Source organism: Cynoglossus semilaevis, chromosome 3, assembly GCF_000523025.1.
Source record: "Cynoglossus semilaevis isolate Cse_v1.0 chromosome 3, Cse_v1.0, whole genome shotgun sequence".
NCBI classification, from domain to species: Eukaryota; Metazoa; Chordata; class Actinopteri; order Pleuronectiformes; family Cynoglossidae; genus Cynoglossus; species Cynoglossus semilaevis.
Window position 1 is genome coordinate 7,836,620 of NC_024309.1, and position 16,762 is coordinate 7,853,381.

At 39.9% G+C, this 16,762-nt stretch overlaps 2 protein-coding genes across 3 annotated transcripts in view; both read right to left on the reverse strand.

Annotated features, from left to right (window-relative positions):
- The window catches only part of LOC103377088 (solute carrier organic anion transporter family member 5A1), a 36,213-nt gene extending 24,568 nt beyond the window's left edge, over positions 1–11,645 (reverse strand). The window contains exons 1-2 of the mRNA XM_025054748.1: positions 11,395–11,645; positions 9,534–10,983 (exon numbers count right to left, since the gene is read on the reverse strand). Coding sequence (XP_024910516.1) covers positions 9,534–10,494 — 961 coding nt within the window. The 5' untranslated portion in view covers positions 10,495–10,983; positions 11,395–11,645. The remainder of the gene's footprint in view (positions 1–9,533; positions 10,984–11,394) is intronic.
- The window catches only part of mkxa (mohawk homeobox a), a 1,121,182-nt gene that overhangs the window by 932,749 nt on the left and 171,671 nt on the right, over positions 1–16,762 (reverse strand). The gene's annotated exons all lie outside the window — the stretch shown is intronic.

A 16,762-nucleotide genomic window follows, 5' to 3' on the forward strand; every position in this document is an offset into this window, starting at 1 on the left:
CACAGTAAACCAGGGAGAAAGAACTAGGGCTTACTCTCAGTCAAGCCCTTTGATCCAGCTCCAGCATCAGTACTCAACTGTACAGTTAAGAGATCCTAATCAGGCAAATTTGACATCCAGGAACATAACGATCCCTGATGTTAAAGCTTGTCTGATTTGCGATTCAACATTTAGGCCACCCGTCAGAATATACCTCAGGCATGACCGCTCTAAGCCCCTTAAGCGAAAACATGACTAATCACATGGGGCCCAGAGGACTTTGTCGGCATCTGAGGCCGCGTTTTTCATTGCGTCAACCTTTCATGTTTTATAAGCAGCACTCTTTGACCTACTGACCTTTTGTCTCATTAATACAGGGCTGCAATAATTCAATACAGTAATAATGGGCCATATTGTCATGGTAATGATACGGCATAAATATATATTTGAAAAAAGCACAAAAACATCACATTTAGTATTAAAACACCAAGTCTGTTCTGATCAGAAAAAAATTGCCAAAGTCACGCTTAAGATAAAAATGTTTTCCAGGGCACAAAAAGCAACAAAGCGTGAAGATATGCATAAGGAACATTAACACAGTGTTCCTTCTTCAACCGTAGCATGCTGTTGTTATGCTACAACAATGTATCATCAGTGGAAAAACCCAGATTTTTGTGTTGGTTACAAGTAATATTAGTATTAATCAGAAGTCATGTGTGTAAATCAGGCAGTTAATGATCTCAGAGGATGGACATCAATGATTCCGCAAGCACACAAAACTTATCCAGGGTTCAAAATATTTAGTCATCATTGACCTCTTCACCTTTTTGTCAACATGTCATCTACACTTTTTCTACACTTATACTCAGGTTGCCAAAATAAATGTGTTAACTGTGTTACTTAATTTGGTTAGATTAATCTGTGTCTACACATTTTACCACAAGGAATTATGACCCCAATATATTTCCTCTCCCTCTCTCTGTCTCTCTTTTTTTCTCAGAAGTCTTTCCACTTAGAGCCTTTGAGAAAATCCCTTTGCTCTCTATGAATGAGTAGTCAAATCCATCTTCCCACCAGCTTTCCTTGACTTATACTCCCATTTATACGACTGAACAATAAACACTTCAGGCCAAAATATGAGTAAGGTTTTGTGATGGCTCCTCAAAAAAAAAGAACTTTTCCTGCCAATGAAAGCCACTCAAGCCAAGCATGGATTTCAGTGTGCTGACAGAGTTTCAAAAAGAAACAGAGAGCCCTCTTCTGAGGCTGACATTTTCTGACCAGGGAAATTTTACAAATACCTCCTTGATTCAAAGGTTAACCTTAATTTTGTAGATCTTCCAGACAATAAGCGAAAGGGAAAGAAAAAGAAAATCTGCATTTAAGCCTAGTTAACAAAAACAGAGGCAGTTTATTTGCCAATAGCTGCTTCATTCTCAGCCGGTGACTAGGAGTATAAATCAAGCAGCCCATTTGATCTACCAAACATATGCATGGAGTGCGATGTGGCATCATTTAAATGGGTGGCAGTCAGACCATCAGCTGTTGAATGGCCATGAATAAGGCATCTGGGGTGGGGGTGGTGCATGTGTGTCTGTGAGGGCTTAGATTCTGGTTTGCCACGAGGTTGCACCTGCTGCTTTTCAGCCTCTTGCATTGAGAGACAAAGTACAGCATTCTGGTTGATGGTGCTTAAGTTATGCCCTTTCCCCATTTCTCTTTAACCGTCGCCAAGAAATTGGGCAATTCATCATTCAACATCCAGCTCATTTCTGCACCAATCTTCGAATCTACACAGCTCTGCCATAAGCAACACTTCTTCAGCCTTTTCATAGCATCATTTAAGATGCTGTGAAAATGACTGGAACCATCCCCAAAGGTCAACATCAGATCCACCCCTAGGCAGCCATATGTACTAGTTTAGTACAAATGGTAAAACATATGTACATATATAGGAACTTTCTAGTATTTCTAGTTCTCTTTATGACCACTAAAAATTCTTAACATTACAGGTTTTGTCATCTTCCTAGAGGTGGCATTTAACATACAAAGTCGGGAATAGAACCCCAAACAAGTTCCTTGAACCACTCCTTTAAACCAAGAAGATTGATAGTTTGGACAAGTCTGGACAATTTCTGGAGTGAGGACATCTAGAAAAGAAATTCTGCAAAACGGTTTCAGTGGGAGGTAATTGCCCTAATCTGTAAGTCTGTAAATGTCTGGGGTCTCACTCACATGAACACTTGACACATGCAGAAAGACACAGGATATTTTTGTTTTGTGTTAAAGAAAGAAAGAAGTACTCCGAAGTAGCAAGAATATGTGAAAATAATCTAAGTGTTGACAAGACACATTTCACTGCAGTCTTTTTACACAGACACAGATGTTTCAAGTGTCGCTGCAGCCCTGCAGGAAACGTAGTGTCTGTTTTCCAACACAAAACTCCGCCTCCTGGAAACACTTGTCCTCACTCCTGACAACCGTTAAACCTCATCCTATTACAACTCCTGGGGTTCAGCCACGCACACATGTATATCTGCACACACTTATCCCTTGTTCTAGAGCCCTGCCAGCCATGAACAGCTGTTCTTCAACCATTCATTCCCCAGATCATTTACTAAGAATTACGCTTTCAAAATACACACAGGCCTAAAAAGATGATCAGGCAAATCAGTGCAAAAAACCCAGTCTCTTCACTTACCTTTATTACAGTTTTGTGTGTCGATTAGCTGTATTATAATATAACAATATAATGTACAAATTCTTACATCTCAACGCAACATTATTTTACAGCATGTTGGTCTAGTTAGAGTCAGGAGATGTTGATTGTCATCCATCTTGTGTGTATCTGTCCTTTAGGAAGCCCTAACACGGATGGGTCTGCAGTGTTCAACTAGCACAGTGAAACACATGCTGAAGGTCAGATGAGTACTGTCCAATATGTGACTGTTAATTTTAAAAGATACTGGTGAATTAACAAGATACATATATGATTTATACTACATGAAAACTAGACACAACACCACTGACAAATCAAGCAATAACATAAGTATATTCATGATAATATTAGATAGAAAAATTTGGACATTGGTCCAAAGATGTTTTGCTTTTTCACAAATTTAAAACAATTAATTTAAAAATTATATATATTTTTTTAAAAATCTTGTGCACAGTTATATTTTAACTCCTCTTTTTCCTACACCGTTATCAGCCTTTTATTTTAAATCCTTGTAGCATAAAAGGTTCAAGGACAACAGTGTCAGGCCACTGCTTCAGGACATCAGCACTTTAGAAGAAGATATTTTCTTCTTACATTTTATGAGCAGAAGAACATTCCTTCAGGCCAAATAAACATGAATGTCAAACTACGCTAAACAGATAAGATGCCCATGAGGGAGAGGGTGATGAGAGGCGACTTGACACAGACACACAGGCTGCTCCTCTTCACTATATTTAAATATTTGATCCACGGGGGTCTTCCAAGGTTAGACATTTATAGACCGATGCCAAAGGCCTTTCAGTGTGCATTTCTATATTGTTAAAGAAAAAAAACATTACTGGCCAAGTGAACACAATACCAACTCTCCTTGACTCTGACAGCCATCATTTACAGGACATACTGAACTACTGGCACCAGATAAACATCGAGTAATTAGAAACAGTGCAACTCATTTCCTGACAGGACAAAGGCATCAAAGGGAGGGTTAGTCTCTTTTCAAGTCGTTGATTAGTTCAACAGAACAACCGCAAAGGAATAGACTGCGGCATTTCCTAGTGTTTTAGTGCACGGCGATGAAGAAGTAAGTGACAGCATTTTCCTGTTTTGTTCCACTGAGCTCTCGTGGCAGCACGGTGGAAATATCAGTGATATTAAAGCCATCCATCCTGACAGAACTGGAACGAGACACTGCTAATTGAATATTTCATTCAAGGTAATTACCCAAATTGACAGATGCTGACCGGATGATCATCACATTTCCCATGATGTCAATACAGAGGATTCATGTGTTCACATCCAGAATATTTGTATTAAGCTGAATATAACATATACAACGCAGGGAATACCAACTTTATAGTGTCAAGGCTTCAGTGAGACTAAAGGAAAACAACCAAAGCAATATTGTTGTCACTTGTCGGTGCCTGAGGACAAGTTAAATTTTCCTTAAAGATAGCCATGTGGCAAATATATGGTGTCATATCGCCAAAACTACGTAGCTGTGCACCAATCAAAATAAGATACATGGAACTATTAAAAAGGGCAACTTCGTGACAATAGAGTACCTCCCTTAACTGGAATGTGAGAGTAAGTACAGATGTGAGGAACAGCAGATTGATAAAGAGCCTGATACAAATGCTGGTCAAACTGAAAAAAAAAGAGTAATTCTCAATAACAGTGTCTTGTAACTGGCCACCTTTTTTGCAGTGCATTTATAATGTAAAGTGAATGACAATGCCAACAACTGACATTCCTAAGCAACCTGAAATATGGAACGTGGTTTTACACATAAACCACTAATCCCTGCCTTTAATTACTCATGTAAAACTCAGACTAGATTTAACTTTATTTAATCTTTGATATGTGACTAAGAAAAAAGAGCTACTCTGCAGTTTTTTCTTAATTTGTAATAATTAAAACCGTTTATAGCTACGACTGGGACCCTTTTAATTATAATCTAAGCCTAAAAGTCGAAGGCATCAAATGGGATTTTATTTTTTAATGAGTCAGCAGCGCTGAAAACAAATAGGGTTCTCTGTGATGCTGTAATCACTAAAAAAGAAAATAAAATCTTTCAGTATTTGCTCAGGAAAAACCTACACTCTAAATTGACCTGGACAGGACACAAGGGCATTCATCAGTTACAGCAGATGGTCAGTAGACTATATTTAAATCAACTCTAAATGTGTCTGTATCTGAATTTTGTCTGTCTGCGTGGAAATACAGCCACAGTAAGTGGTTTGAAGAACACACTCGTACACATACAGCCAAGAGTGGAAGTGGACCCACCACAGAAGGGTCAAAGGGGGGGTGATAGTAGTAGTAGTAGACTGATCTGGCAACACTGCTGTCTGCAGCTAAAAAGGTTTTCTGCTCCTGAGTAACCCTGAGGGTCCATGTGGCCAAAAGGGAAAGGGGGGGGCACAAGGATATTTAAAACCACTACGAGACTAGGCCAAGGGGACTGTACTGAAGCAGGACTAGCCTGCTTTCTATAGGCGTGCTACTTAGTGACACTGGCCCACCATGTACCCCGAACCAATCCCTGCAATGTAAGCTGTCAGCCTGAAGGGGGGAGTGAGGGAGGGGGAGGAAAGGCATAGAACCTCTGGGGACTTGCATGTTTGCTTCTGTTTGTGCACAATCTGCATTTGCTTTGGCTGCTACCGAGCTTAACAGGACACACCATTTAATGAAATTGAGTGGCTGAGCAGAGAAAGGGTCGTTCCAGGGGCACGACTTCAAATCCTGACTCACAAAAACATAAACACAGTGAGGGTTTGACTGTAAACTGACTGTTCATTCCTGTTTTTTTAAACCACGCCAATCTGACGGGAATGCACTTTAGACACACAACCACACACAAGATACTTCAGGAGGGAGACTGAGAGCAACTGTTCTTTCTAAATTTGTCAGAGAGCAGAGAAGACACAACTTGTTTTTAGTCACGCATGCGAGTGTGTATCTGTGTGCGTTACAGAGCAGACAAGACAAGTCATCTCTGTAGATGTCAAAAGGTATCTTAGTTTAAACACAAATACCTTTAAAAGCAGTCTATGTTTAGCCTTACAGATAAACTATCTATGACAGATAAGCTAACTCCATTCTATATCATTTGACCAGCCAAGTTAAGTAGTAGCTCAACATTTGTATTGTATTGTATTTGTATATGACTAAATTAATTAGAGTAAAAAAATGTTGTTAAACTTTTTTTTTAAGTAGGCAATAAACAACGTAGCTGAGACTTAGTATTTACACAGGCTTATTCATAAAAACAACATTGATGTTATCACTGAATAGTCATCCTGACATAACAAATAGAAAATATCTGCAATTTGTTACATTAGTAATGGTACAAATAGTATTTATGTATTTTCATACGTATGAAATATGTCAAAAGAAAGAAAAAAATATTATCATGCTAAAGGCAGTTTACCTTATTTTGTTATATTCTACACTATTAAAAACATTCTAGCTTAAATTCAAAAACACACCTTAAACATTGTTGTATTATAACCACATTTATCATCAAGTGTAAACATAACAATAAATCACCACACTTACTAAATTCTGCAAAGCCACTGACAAACCATTTGGTCAACCACTTATTGTTATGTTTCCCCACACACTGGTAAATAAAAGTTCTTGATGTTATGCAGCAAAAGCAAATACTTATAAATAGCATGTTAAAAGCTCCACTCTTCTGCACTGCACAGATGTCCACCCATTCTTTCCGTCATCAGTAAAACACAATCCTCATCTATCCAAACCAATATTGGGACAGGTCGACAGAAGTGCTGGATTTCTGTCGAAGAAAACATTAAAATTGAGTAAACAGGTGGACCAACAGTACACACTGATACTTGATTACCTGGTATCTGATTAAAAAACAGTGAATGCAGAGGCACTGTGGCTGTACAGAGAAGGAGGAATCAATTGACCTTATCCTTTCTGTAGTGCAGCCGCTGGCATTCTTGCATGCAAAGAGGCTACAACGTCTAGACAACAAAAGCTTTGTAGAAGAACAACTGTGCATAAACAAAAAAGGTTGTAAATGTTCAGTTTATGCACAGCCTCTGATTGGTAAAGTGGACATATTCAGAGAGCCATCTAATAAGACCTGAATCCTCACTTCATCCTAAATCAATAACAGCTTTTCTGCATCATTAGCTTGTAAAACCACAGATGCTGTTGCCCCCTCTAACCAGTAGGGGTCACAGCCGCTGTCCAGCTTCTTTTTTTTTTTTCTTCTTTTTTTTTGGATCTACAAAATCAATAAAGAGCATCTTCCAGATAATTGTTCAATTTCGTCAGTGTTTTCTGTGCTGACTGCTAGATTTAAGACAGCAAAGACAAATATGACAACAAACCAGAACCTCATCCCATTCAACGGGCCACCAATTTACACAAGATGAAACGGCTGCTGAGAGAGTGGCACAGACAAATGTTCACCAAAGTAACACCAGGAATGGCAGGTTGTAAATCTGCCAAAGCAGAAGGAACAAAATAAACGATGGAGGAAGGATGTGCTTATCATGGCAACTGCACCAAGCCGAGCCGTCTTTCTGCAGGATTCAGGATTGCTATAAAAACTACAATACAAGACAAAACAGATCTGCAAAGCCCAGTGAACCCCACGTTGATTTTTCCACAAACTGGAATCTAGGACGTAAAGTTTAGTGCTGTGCCTGTTTCATTGCCATAGTGATGTGGGGCCAAAGCTGGGAAATGGGCTGCCAGGTCAGAGGGAATGCCCGATTGTGTAGTACGCATGCATACACAAAGATAACATCCAGGAAAAGCACTCTCCGCCACATACACACACACGCTTGCTCTTCAAGGACACCAAGTACCCTTCATTGTAGACTGCATTGTCCCACAAAGATGAGCAACTCGTCCCCTCTGAGCCACTGCAAATTGAGATGGGGTTTACATTATATTGGCTATTTGGGGGGTTGGAAACCACTACTATAGAGAATTCAGTGGGGAAGTCCCCTCAGGACATTAGTATCCTATGTACAGTAGACACAAAATGTAATTGAGGAACATGATAGTGGGTTATTGTATAAAACAAATAAACTACAGGAAACACATTTTGGATTTTTAAGAAACAATGACTTTTGAGGTTAGATAAATAAATCTCTTCGGAGGGTTTGAAGATGTTGTAGAGACATTCTGCAAATGGAGGTGCCATAGAAAGTGACATAAGGAAAAATGAACACTGTTCATCCATTCATTCATTACCTAAAACAGTACAACATATCAGAGAAGATATCAAGGACAAAATGAAATGAAACACCTGAACAATAAACCTGCAGCTCAGTTACCATGGTGACTTAAAGAAAAAAAAAACGTATGTTTCTACATATCTGCACACACAGACCTGTCAAGACATGTTTCTGTTTTTAATCAAAACTGAACTAAACAGATTATATCTCTTTGGAGGGTCTAAAAAAACCCATGGGTCACTATTAAAAAAATTAATAAAGAAAAACAATTATCTGAAAAGAGAGATTTTTCAGACGATACAAAGAACCTGGAACACCTTTCCAAGGTGAGGACAGTGCAATCTGCCTTTTGGGTTTGTTTTCTTCTTGTTCTCCTGGTTCAATAACTGTGCTGCTTTGACTCCCTGTGACGCAGGTTTCTGATCAATACCGGGGCTGGAGGGCAGTGGAGCAGCCAACAAGAGAACTCAAGAGCGAATACGCGCCACGAGAGTGTGCAATAGCTGCGATGAAGGTCTGGTGTCAGCAATGAGGCTATTAGTGTGCAGCAACCTCAATAACAATTTTCAGCCAAGCATTTCTTTTCTCATGTGTGCAAACAAACTGACATTCAAATGTGTGCATGCATAAATTAACTGAAAAAAAGATATGTCTGATAAGAAATCGGACCACAGTATTTTGGTTGATCATTTAAAAAAGACCCTGCCGTCTGTCTGTGGAACTGCAGGCCAGATTACTTCTGTAAGACATCAAACTTTAATAAACAGTCCATAAGTCCATTATCTAGGTACAAGCTGAATATTAAAGCACCAAGTGAGAGGCAACCCTTGCTGAGATAACGCTGTTATAGTGTACAGCCAGACATGGCCATTATTTGGATGACCATGATCTACTCTATGAGCTATGTGGAGTATGTGCAGTTTGTTTATGCATTCAGAGCAAAACTCTAGGGTACGAGCATAGATAAATGTGAATATATCAATGATTCTCATGATCTAAAGGAATGTCCAAATAATGGATGAAAAACAGTAAAAAACTTTGATGACACCCAAAACAAACTCCATCTTGGCCTCTGCCCTGACTAAGCACGAGTACATGTTGCCTGGCTTCTGCTGGCCGTCTGTGCACACAGCAGGATCTCACAAGCACTCATACAGGCAACGCTAAAACCATTAATCATGTGCAACCTAGTTCTGCTTTCACCCTGCACTCCTTTCTCATGAAACTCTGGCCCAAGGTTGACTATGCAGTCTCTGTATTTACCACAGTGTGATGCAGAGGTTCCATGCTGCTGAGTACAAGGGGTATAAACATATATAAATATAGTACAAACACGTGTCTTCTTGATAATGGAAAAGGCACAAACATTAATGTAAAATTGCAAAATAAATGTTTCATTAAAATGCAATCATTTCATTTGGGAATATAGAAAACTTTCATTATACCACAGTATTGTACATGACTAATGAGAGCACTTGAAAATAAAAAGCAGAGTGTGATCTGGCTTCATATTATAACTCTTGTGTAAATATTGCAAGCAAAAATAATTTCTCAGAGTACCTGAAATAAACTTTCATGTGTTATTGTTATTGTGTGATTATTTGACATACCCAGGTAAAGAGATGCATTTTCTTTCTTCACATTGTCGTCGAGGTAAGTGGGCCCCAGCGTGTAGATCGGCGTCGAGCCCATGCCTATGAGTATCTGGGCGCAGATAAAAAGAGCCACGTACAGGTTGTGATCGTTGCCCTCCAGGTCACGAGGGCAAGATGCAACATCCAGCAGTTCTCGTCCACTGCTGTTACTGCTCTGACAGAGACCTTCATGACCAGTGGATGAGTTCATCTCCTGGATCTGATACGGTGGTGAGATGAAGTGGGGCAGAGAAAACAACCCTGCCCCTACAGCGATGACCACACCACCCACAGCCAGCCAGCGCGGTCTCTGACCTCTGCCACCAAAGTAAGAGATGAAGACCACCACCAGCAAGCTGCCGATGTCGAAACAGCTGACAAGCAGGCCGGACTCTGAGCTGCGAAGACTGTAGCGCTTCTCAATGGTGGTGATAACACTGCTCAGGTAGCCTGACACCATCAGGGACTGTATGAAGGTCAGGTAGCACATGCAGAACAGGAAGCAGCGAGAGTCCCTAAGAATGACTCGCACATACTTTCTAGCTGGGATGTGTATAAGGCGAGAGAGAGAAAACCCAAGCTTGTTTCCCCCAGAGGCACCGGGTCTGTGACCCTCCACGGGCATAGAGCTGCTGAGCCCCACCATGCTAGAGTCTGAGGGAGAGAAATCTGGTCTGGACGAAGGGGAATCTGCTTGGCTCGAGTCTGGGGTTTTTGGCTGAAGCATTTCGCACTCATCGACGGCCACACAGGTGTGGGTTGTGTTGACCAGTCGATGCTCCCCACCCTTGCATTCTGGCTGACAAGGTCCATTCAGGATAGGTAAGCTTTTGGATTTAAAAGAGTTCTCTGGGTCCGTGTACTGGTCCTGGAGCTCACGGATTTCCAGACACTCAGACAAGTCGCTCCCCGTTTCATCATGGTCGGATGAAGTCATGGTTAAGCTAGTATCTCGGGTCAGTCGATGACTAGTGCCAGGTGAGGACACAAAGGCAGAGATGCTGCAGGGCTGGGTGCAGGAGCACAGACCGCCCTGGTTGAAGGACTTGGGGGGAACAACTGCCTTTGGTTATGTGCATGTTTTGTTCTCCATTTTTGTATTGACAGCAGCGTTGGTCTGTCACAGGGTATCTCTATCACAGCACAGCATCAGGGACATATTTTCCTCCAAAGCCACTACAGCACAATAGTGGTGACTTAACTCAGCAAACAAGAACATCACCTTTCCTCATGTACCAGTTTCTAACACGGTCTGTAATAATTTACTATAAATATTCAAAGTTCAAAGTACTCAAATAAATAATAAAGATAAGGGAGCAAGTTCTCCTTAAGATCCCATGTTGTTGTTTTTATGGCTCTTTGTCACAAAGCAAGCTTGTTTTTTTTTTTTTTTTTGTTTACTTTTGTCCCATAGCTTTGCAGCATCCTATACGAAAAAAAACAAACAAAAACGATTAAATCAAAACAAACGTCACACTTTCAGATTGATTACAAACACTTGACACACAAAGAAACAAATCAGTTTCTCCACTTCTAATGCATGCATTCGACCTCGTCAAGAAAAGAAAGAAATGTGCAAACCTTCACGAGATAAAACCAAACACAAAAATGTCAAAAATACAGATTTCTAACAGCGGGTTTTCTTTTGTCCAAACGTTAAAAAATACAGCTAGAGAACAAAAGAGCACGCTGTCCGTACACGTCTAAGTCATTACTTTAGGAATAAATACAGCATTGATTCCACACCAGACCTTTGCAAAATTTGACAACATTAAATTTCTGCCTGAAATCAATGAACGACAGATGTTTAAAAAGGAGAAAAAGACGAGACACTCACACAGGACTGACGGAGGTAGCCTGTTGTTCTCCACGTAGCGACCACTCACTGAATGAACGCTGGTTGATGCGGATGGTTGCTGCTCTTTCGGCTGGACTCATGGTGCCTTCAGAACAGTCGGAAAGGAGATTACTAAAAATTTACTGTCTGAGTTGTCCACTGTAAAACACATTGTATTAAAGTCAGGAAGCGTTTGAATTTTCCGCAACACTTACATTATAAACACATAATGTTTTTTTAATTAGTTGTAGACCAGACCAGGCTACACATATATTGTTGCTCCATTTCACCTGGCATGTCTGAAATTCACTAAATGACATTCACTATTGCCTTTAAGTATAATATATATCATATAAAATAATTTTATTTGTGTAAACGCGTGAATCACATATTTATTTTTTTTAGCATTTCTTGATTTACATTATAAAGAAAGATTCTGCATTTAGCTTCCGTTTTGGGCCGACCTGCTTAAAAATAAAAACACAGTGGATAAACGATGCCCACTGTGTTTTGTGGTCGCCAAAAAGTATTTACTACACAGTGTACCTTAAGGTCTTTTTGCCTTGCCTTGTCATTTTATCTTATCCTTTTACCTTTCGTATCTTTTATCAAATTCTTTATCTCTCCTCCTTTCCTTCTTTGTATGTGAAGCTTGGCAGAAACTAATGGCGGGAAGACTTTCATGTTTAAATAATTGTAGTATTATTATTAAATAATAATTTTTTATGAGCACATACTCATATATCTCTGATGTTTTCAAAGCAGATTTGTATCTTCCCTTCAATTTCTATCTATCTGACAGGACGGTGAAGGCAGCGCATCGCGGGGGATTTGTTTTTTCACACGTCACACTGGGACTTGTAGTTTATCTGATGCGCCGGGCGCGCGCATGCTCCGCGTAAATTTATAAGTATACAAATTCTATGTTAAACAACGACATTGTGTGACATTGGATCCTAAATACTTAGAAACGTGCAGAAGTGTAAGTGTTGAGGCTGAGATATTTTTTGACTGTACTGAGTATAGGACTCCATTCACCATAATGCCTCTGAGTCCATATGGCATCTTGTTTATCAGACCACATCATATGGACAGTTGGACCATTGCTGACCCAGCAGTGGTCAATGGCTCATGTGGACAATAGGCCCCTTGCCAGGCCTTAGTCCTCAGAGGCAAAAGACTGTAAAATGTCACTTGGACCTTCAGAGAGTAGTAGGCATGCCTCCAGCTATAATGGAGAAATAGTAAACAAAATAAATTACTTTTACACTGACATCACATTTTAGAATATAATCAAAATACAAAGGCTTCAATGGGAATACAAACCAGGGCTTTAATCAGGCCTGGATTTCACAAGAATGTGACCCATAACATTACTGACTCTTCTAGGTTATTGCTCTGAATAGTCTGAGTTTCATTTCAAACGTTTTTGATTGTTCAACGCAGGGGCGTGCATAAATCTCAAATATCTCAAAACATTAAGATACAGAGCAACAATAAACAGGAAATATATTCATTTGTAGCACCTACTGTGACCACTATGTGGTGTTGTGATGCCACATGTGTTCCCAACTATTACACCAAAGCCTGGGACTTGCCCTGACTTGCCCCTGTCAAGTGTAAAGGCCCAAATCATATGACAAAACGAGCCATGCAGTAAAAGGATTAAAAAGAAATAATAATTTGTTTAAGGATTTTTTTTAACTTTGTAAAAGGACCACTCAAAATAGTTGATTAGGTTTACAATAGTTGTTAGGAAAGACTAGATGTGTTGATATTTCTTCCTGCATTTAATGCAAATTTGCCAATTTCTTTTTTAAAAAAATCAAACATTTTTACAAAGAAAATATCTTATCCTTCAATTATTTAATTAAGAACATAGCTCTAAAAGATTACCTTGTTTTAATTAACTATTTGTGTGTATTTGTTGTATTCTTATGGCATTCCCCTGTGAAAGTGTTAATTAAGATTTAATCAAAACTTCTTCGCTGACATTGAACACACATACCTATATCAGAGAAATGTTTACTCCCAGAGCCTGTCACCATGGATGGATGACTTTCTCCAAGGTCATTAATTCTCCCAGCTCCACTGGGTGATCAATCTTTCTTTTCTTCCTCCCTCTCTGCTCATTTTCAAGCCCATTGGCTCCTCTTTGAATGTATAGCACGTGAAAGAGGCCTAAATGTCAAACTCCTGCTCCACCACTGAAAATTGGTATGCAAGGAAGAAAACGTCTAAAATTTCTGAAACACACCGATAATGTGTACGAAGACGCACAGGTTTTTCTTGTAAGGCCGAAAAGAGTGTTGAAAAGAGGAGGTCTGTCAGCAGCTGTCGGACAGAAATCAATGAACAGCATCAGAGTCCATCATGGCGGTCTCTGTTTGAGGAGTTTTCATCTTAGACTCCGGCTATAAGCATCCTGCAGACCAATCAATACAGCAAACCTCTATGATTACACAGTAGCATAAAAGGATATGAGCATTTACGCTGCACTTCCATCACTCTTGTGGGGCTTTTGTAGCAACGATAGCTTTAAAGAAAACAAAGCAAAACTGTGGCCAAGGCCAAATGATGGTGCGTGGTGTCTCTCTGCTGTATTTTGTTTGAATGCAAACTATTATATGTCATGACCTGATGCACAGTAACATGCTTTTCCATAATGAATAGAGTGAGAGGACCCAGAGAGGTTCTTCTAGTCAGAGTCATCTGAGGTTTCACTCACAGAGTGTTAGCCTTGGGGTACAAAGGAAATCATAATTTATTAACTGTCTTACCCCAGCACCATGTTCAGGGACTTTTATACGTATAAATATACATATAAATATAAAGGTTGTCAGCTATGACCCCAGGAATTTTAATGACGTACCTTCAAATTCTCCATCAAAGTTTTGAAATAGTTTATAAAATGCATTCCACTCAGGCACAGCCTGGTGAACAATGGTGTGCAGATTTCAAGGACATTTTGTCAAAAGCTGTAAAAATGCCTTACTGTGATATGTGCATACATAACATTCTTCTTGTTGTTGTTTTTTTTAATCAAAAATGTGTGTGTTTGAAGTATATATGTATGTGGGTCACACTGTTGGCCCAGAGGCATTTCATTTAGCCCATGACCTTTCTTAAAACAGAGAGATAGGGTGTAGGGACTTTACACAAGACAAGACCAGCCTTTTCTAAAGGTTAATATGTTCTTGTCATCCAACCAAATAGATTTAGGGAATGAAACACAATGCAACTTCAGAATTAGGCTTGAATGCCACAATAGAAACGACTATTTTGGGGAATAACAGAAACAGAATCTCTCCATGTGACGTGCTGGACTGATGTGGTAGTTCTTTTTTTATATTTTTTCTTCTTGCTAGAAACAGCACAGTAACTGTAAACGATTCATTTCTGGTCAGAAATCATCAATAAGTAACACAATTACAGGGAAATTGATTATTCGCTGTAAGACTGGAAGGCAGTAATACAACTGATGGTTGATGTGATTATTTAAAGATGGTGGAACGGGTGAGTATAAAGGGAATCTCAGATCAACTGTATCAATAAAACAACGGCAGTAGAATAGTTTGAACTCTGTACAATTACGTTTGTTTACAGTTTGTATCATCTGCTGTAGCAGAGGACGAGGCTATGCATTACATAGAAGTACAACACTGCACTCTAGTGCACAGACTAATACAATAACGCACCCAGTCTAGCGTTTTCGCATATGGCCCCGCAGATGGCGCTGTGTACTCACGATTTTCACCTTGGAACACATAAGCGAGCTAGTATTTCTGTTTGGGAATCACGGAATGCTTTTTGTAGGACTCGTGTCAGCTGTTGACGTGGGAAAAGAGAAGTTGGTATTGACATGTGAGCCACGCAATAAGTCCCATTTAGATCAATTTCTCAAACCCAAACCCAAATTGAGTCCATCCGTATTTGCTCTGACCACATATATCCATCAATGTAATTATAAGTAGTATTGTACATTTTAGTTGAGTTGTATTCATCCTAAAGTAACACACTTACCAAGAAAATTAAATTAAATTTACCACCAGGTATTGTTAGTGCTTAAAATTTATTGTGACATACGTATTTAGTATGAATGTATATTGATATCTAACAGTATATTTTAACATTGGGTTTTATCTTAAGGGGCATATATCACATTCTGTCAGCAGATAAGTGATGACATCATCATCATCATCATCATCTGCAGCCATCCTCAACACTTTCCGTGGCCTTGGGTTGGCGCCCCCTGCCCCCACTTACCCCCAGCTCCATCCCACACTCTTCCTGTTAACCATCTCAACTTTATTGACATTACAGGAATCACTAATGAAACACTGTCTGCTCCTCAGTCTGCCTGTGGAGCTGTTAAAGGAAACCTGGTCCAAAGTTACACAGGTAAACATGTTCATAAATATACTGTACATCCCCCTCCCCCGCTGTTTACATTCACTCACAGCACCTTTTTCCTGTATGTAGCATTGACATAAGTGTCATACGGGAAAATACGGCAAAAGTAGCAGAGGCAGGTGTGGGCATCTGTAACTGGAAATTAAGGGGGTGGGGGCTTGAATTCCAGGACTTCTAAGGACATAAATATGCTTAATTGAAAATAAACCCAAACTAGTGCTGGTTTGACGATCTGAAGACCCCTGGTGTCTTTGCGTTTCATCCAGCTTCATCAGCTAATGGCTTTACAACAGCACTTTAAGATATAAGAGGACTCTATGCTTGAACTGTAACCCTCTGTGGAACTGTTTCACCACTTTCTGCTGCCAGGAAAGGCACCCTTTTTAATTAGTCACACTTTTTTTTTCTTTGCAGCATTCCAAGGTTCAGTATTCTTCTCTCTGGTTTGTGGTCAGGACTACTCCCCAAATTAGTTTACCCATTCAGAGGGTCATGCATCTGGAAACTCTGCAGCCCCGAGAGCAACTTATACATATGAATAAGACAAGCCGATCAGGACAGAAGGGTGGCGTAGTAATTGTGTTAAAAAGTGCAAGGCCCCCGAAATAAAGACCCCTGGTATAAGCCTGCAGTGGCCCCTGACTGTGCAGAGCAATCCCAGCAGATTGAGCCTCCATGCTTATGCGAAAGTCTTTAGCCCCCTCTCCTCCAGACTCCCTCACCCTTTAACCATATACCCTCACCCCTGAATGCTTGATTGGTGGGCCAGGTCACTCAGTGAGTGGACAGCCACACAGGTTCCTCCATGACAAAAGGCTGAATGTTTCTTTGCCTATAAATCATTGGGAGGCTTACAAATATAAAAACTCTTTTCGCTGTAGGAATCTTTAACATTATCTCATACATTAAACCTGAAGGTGGAAGGTTTAGATTAAAACCAACCTGAGACAGACTT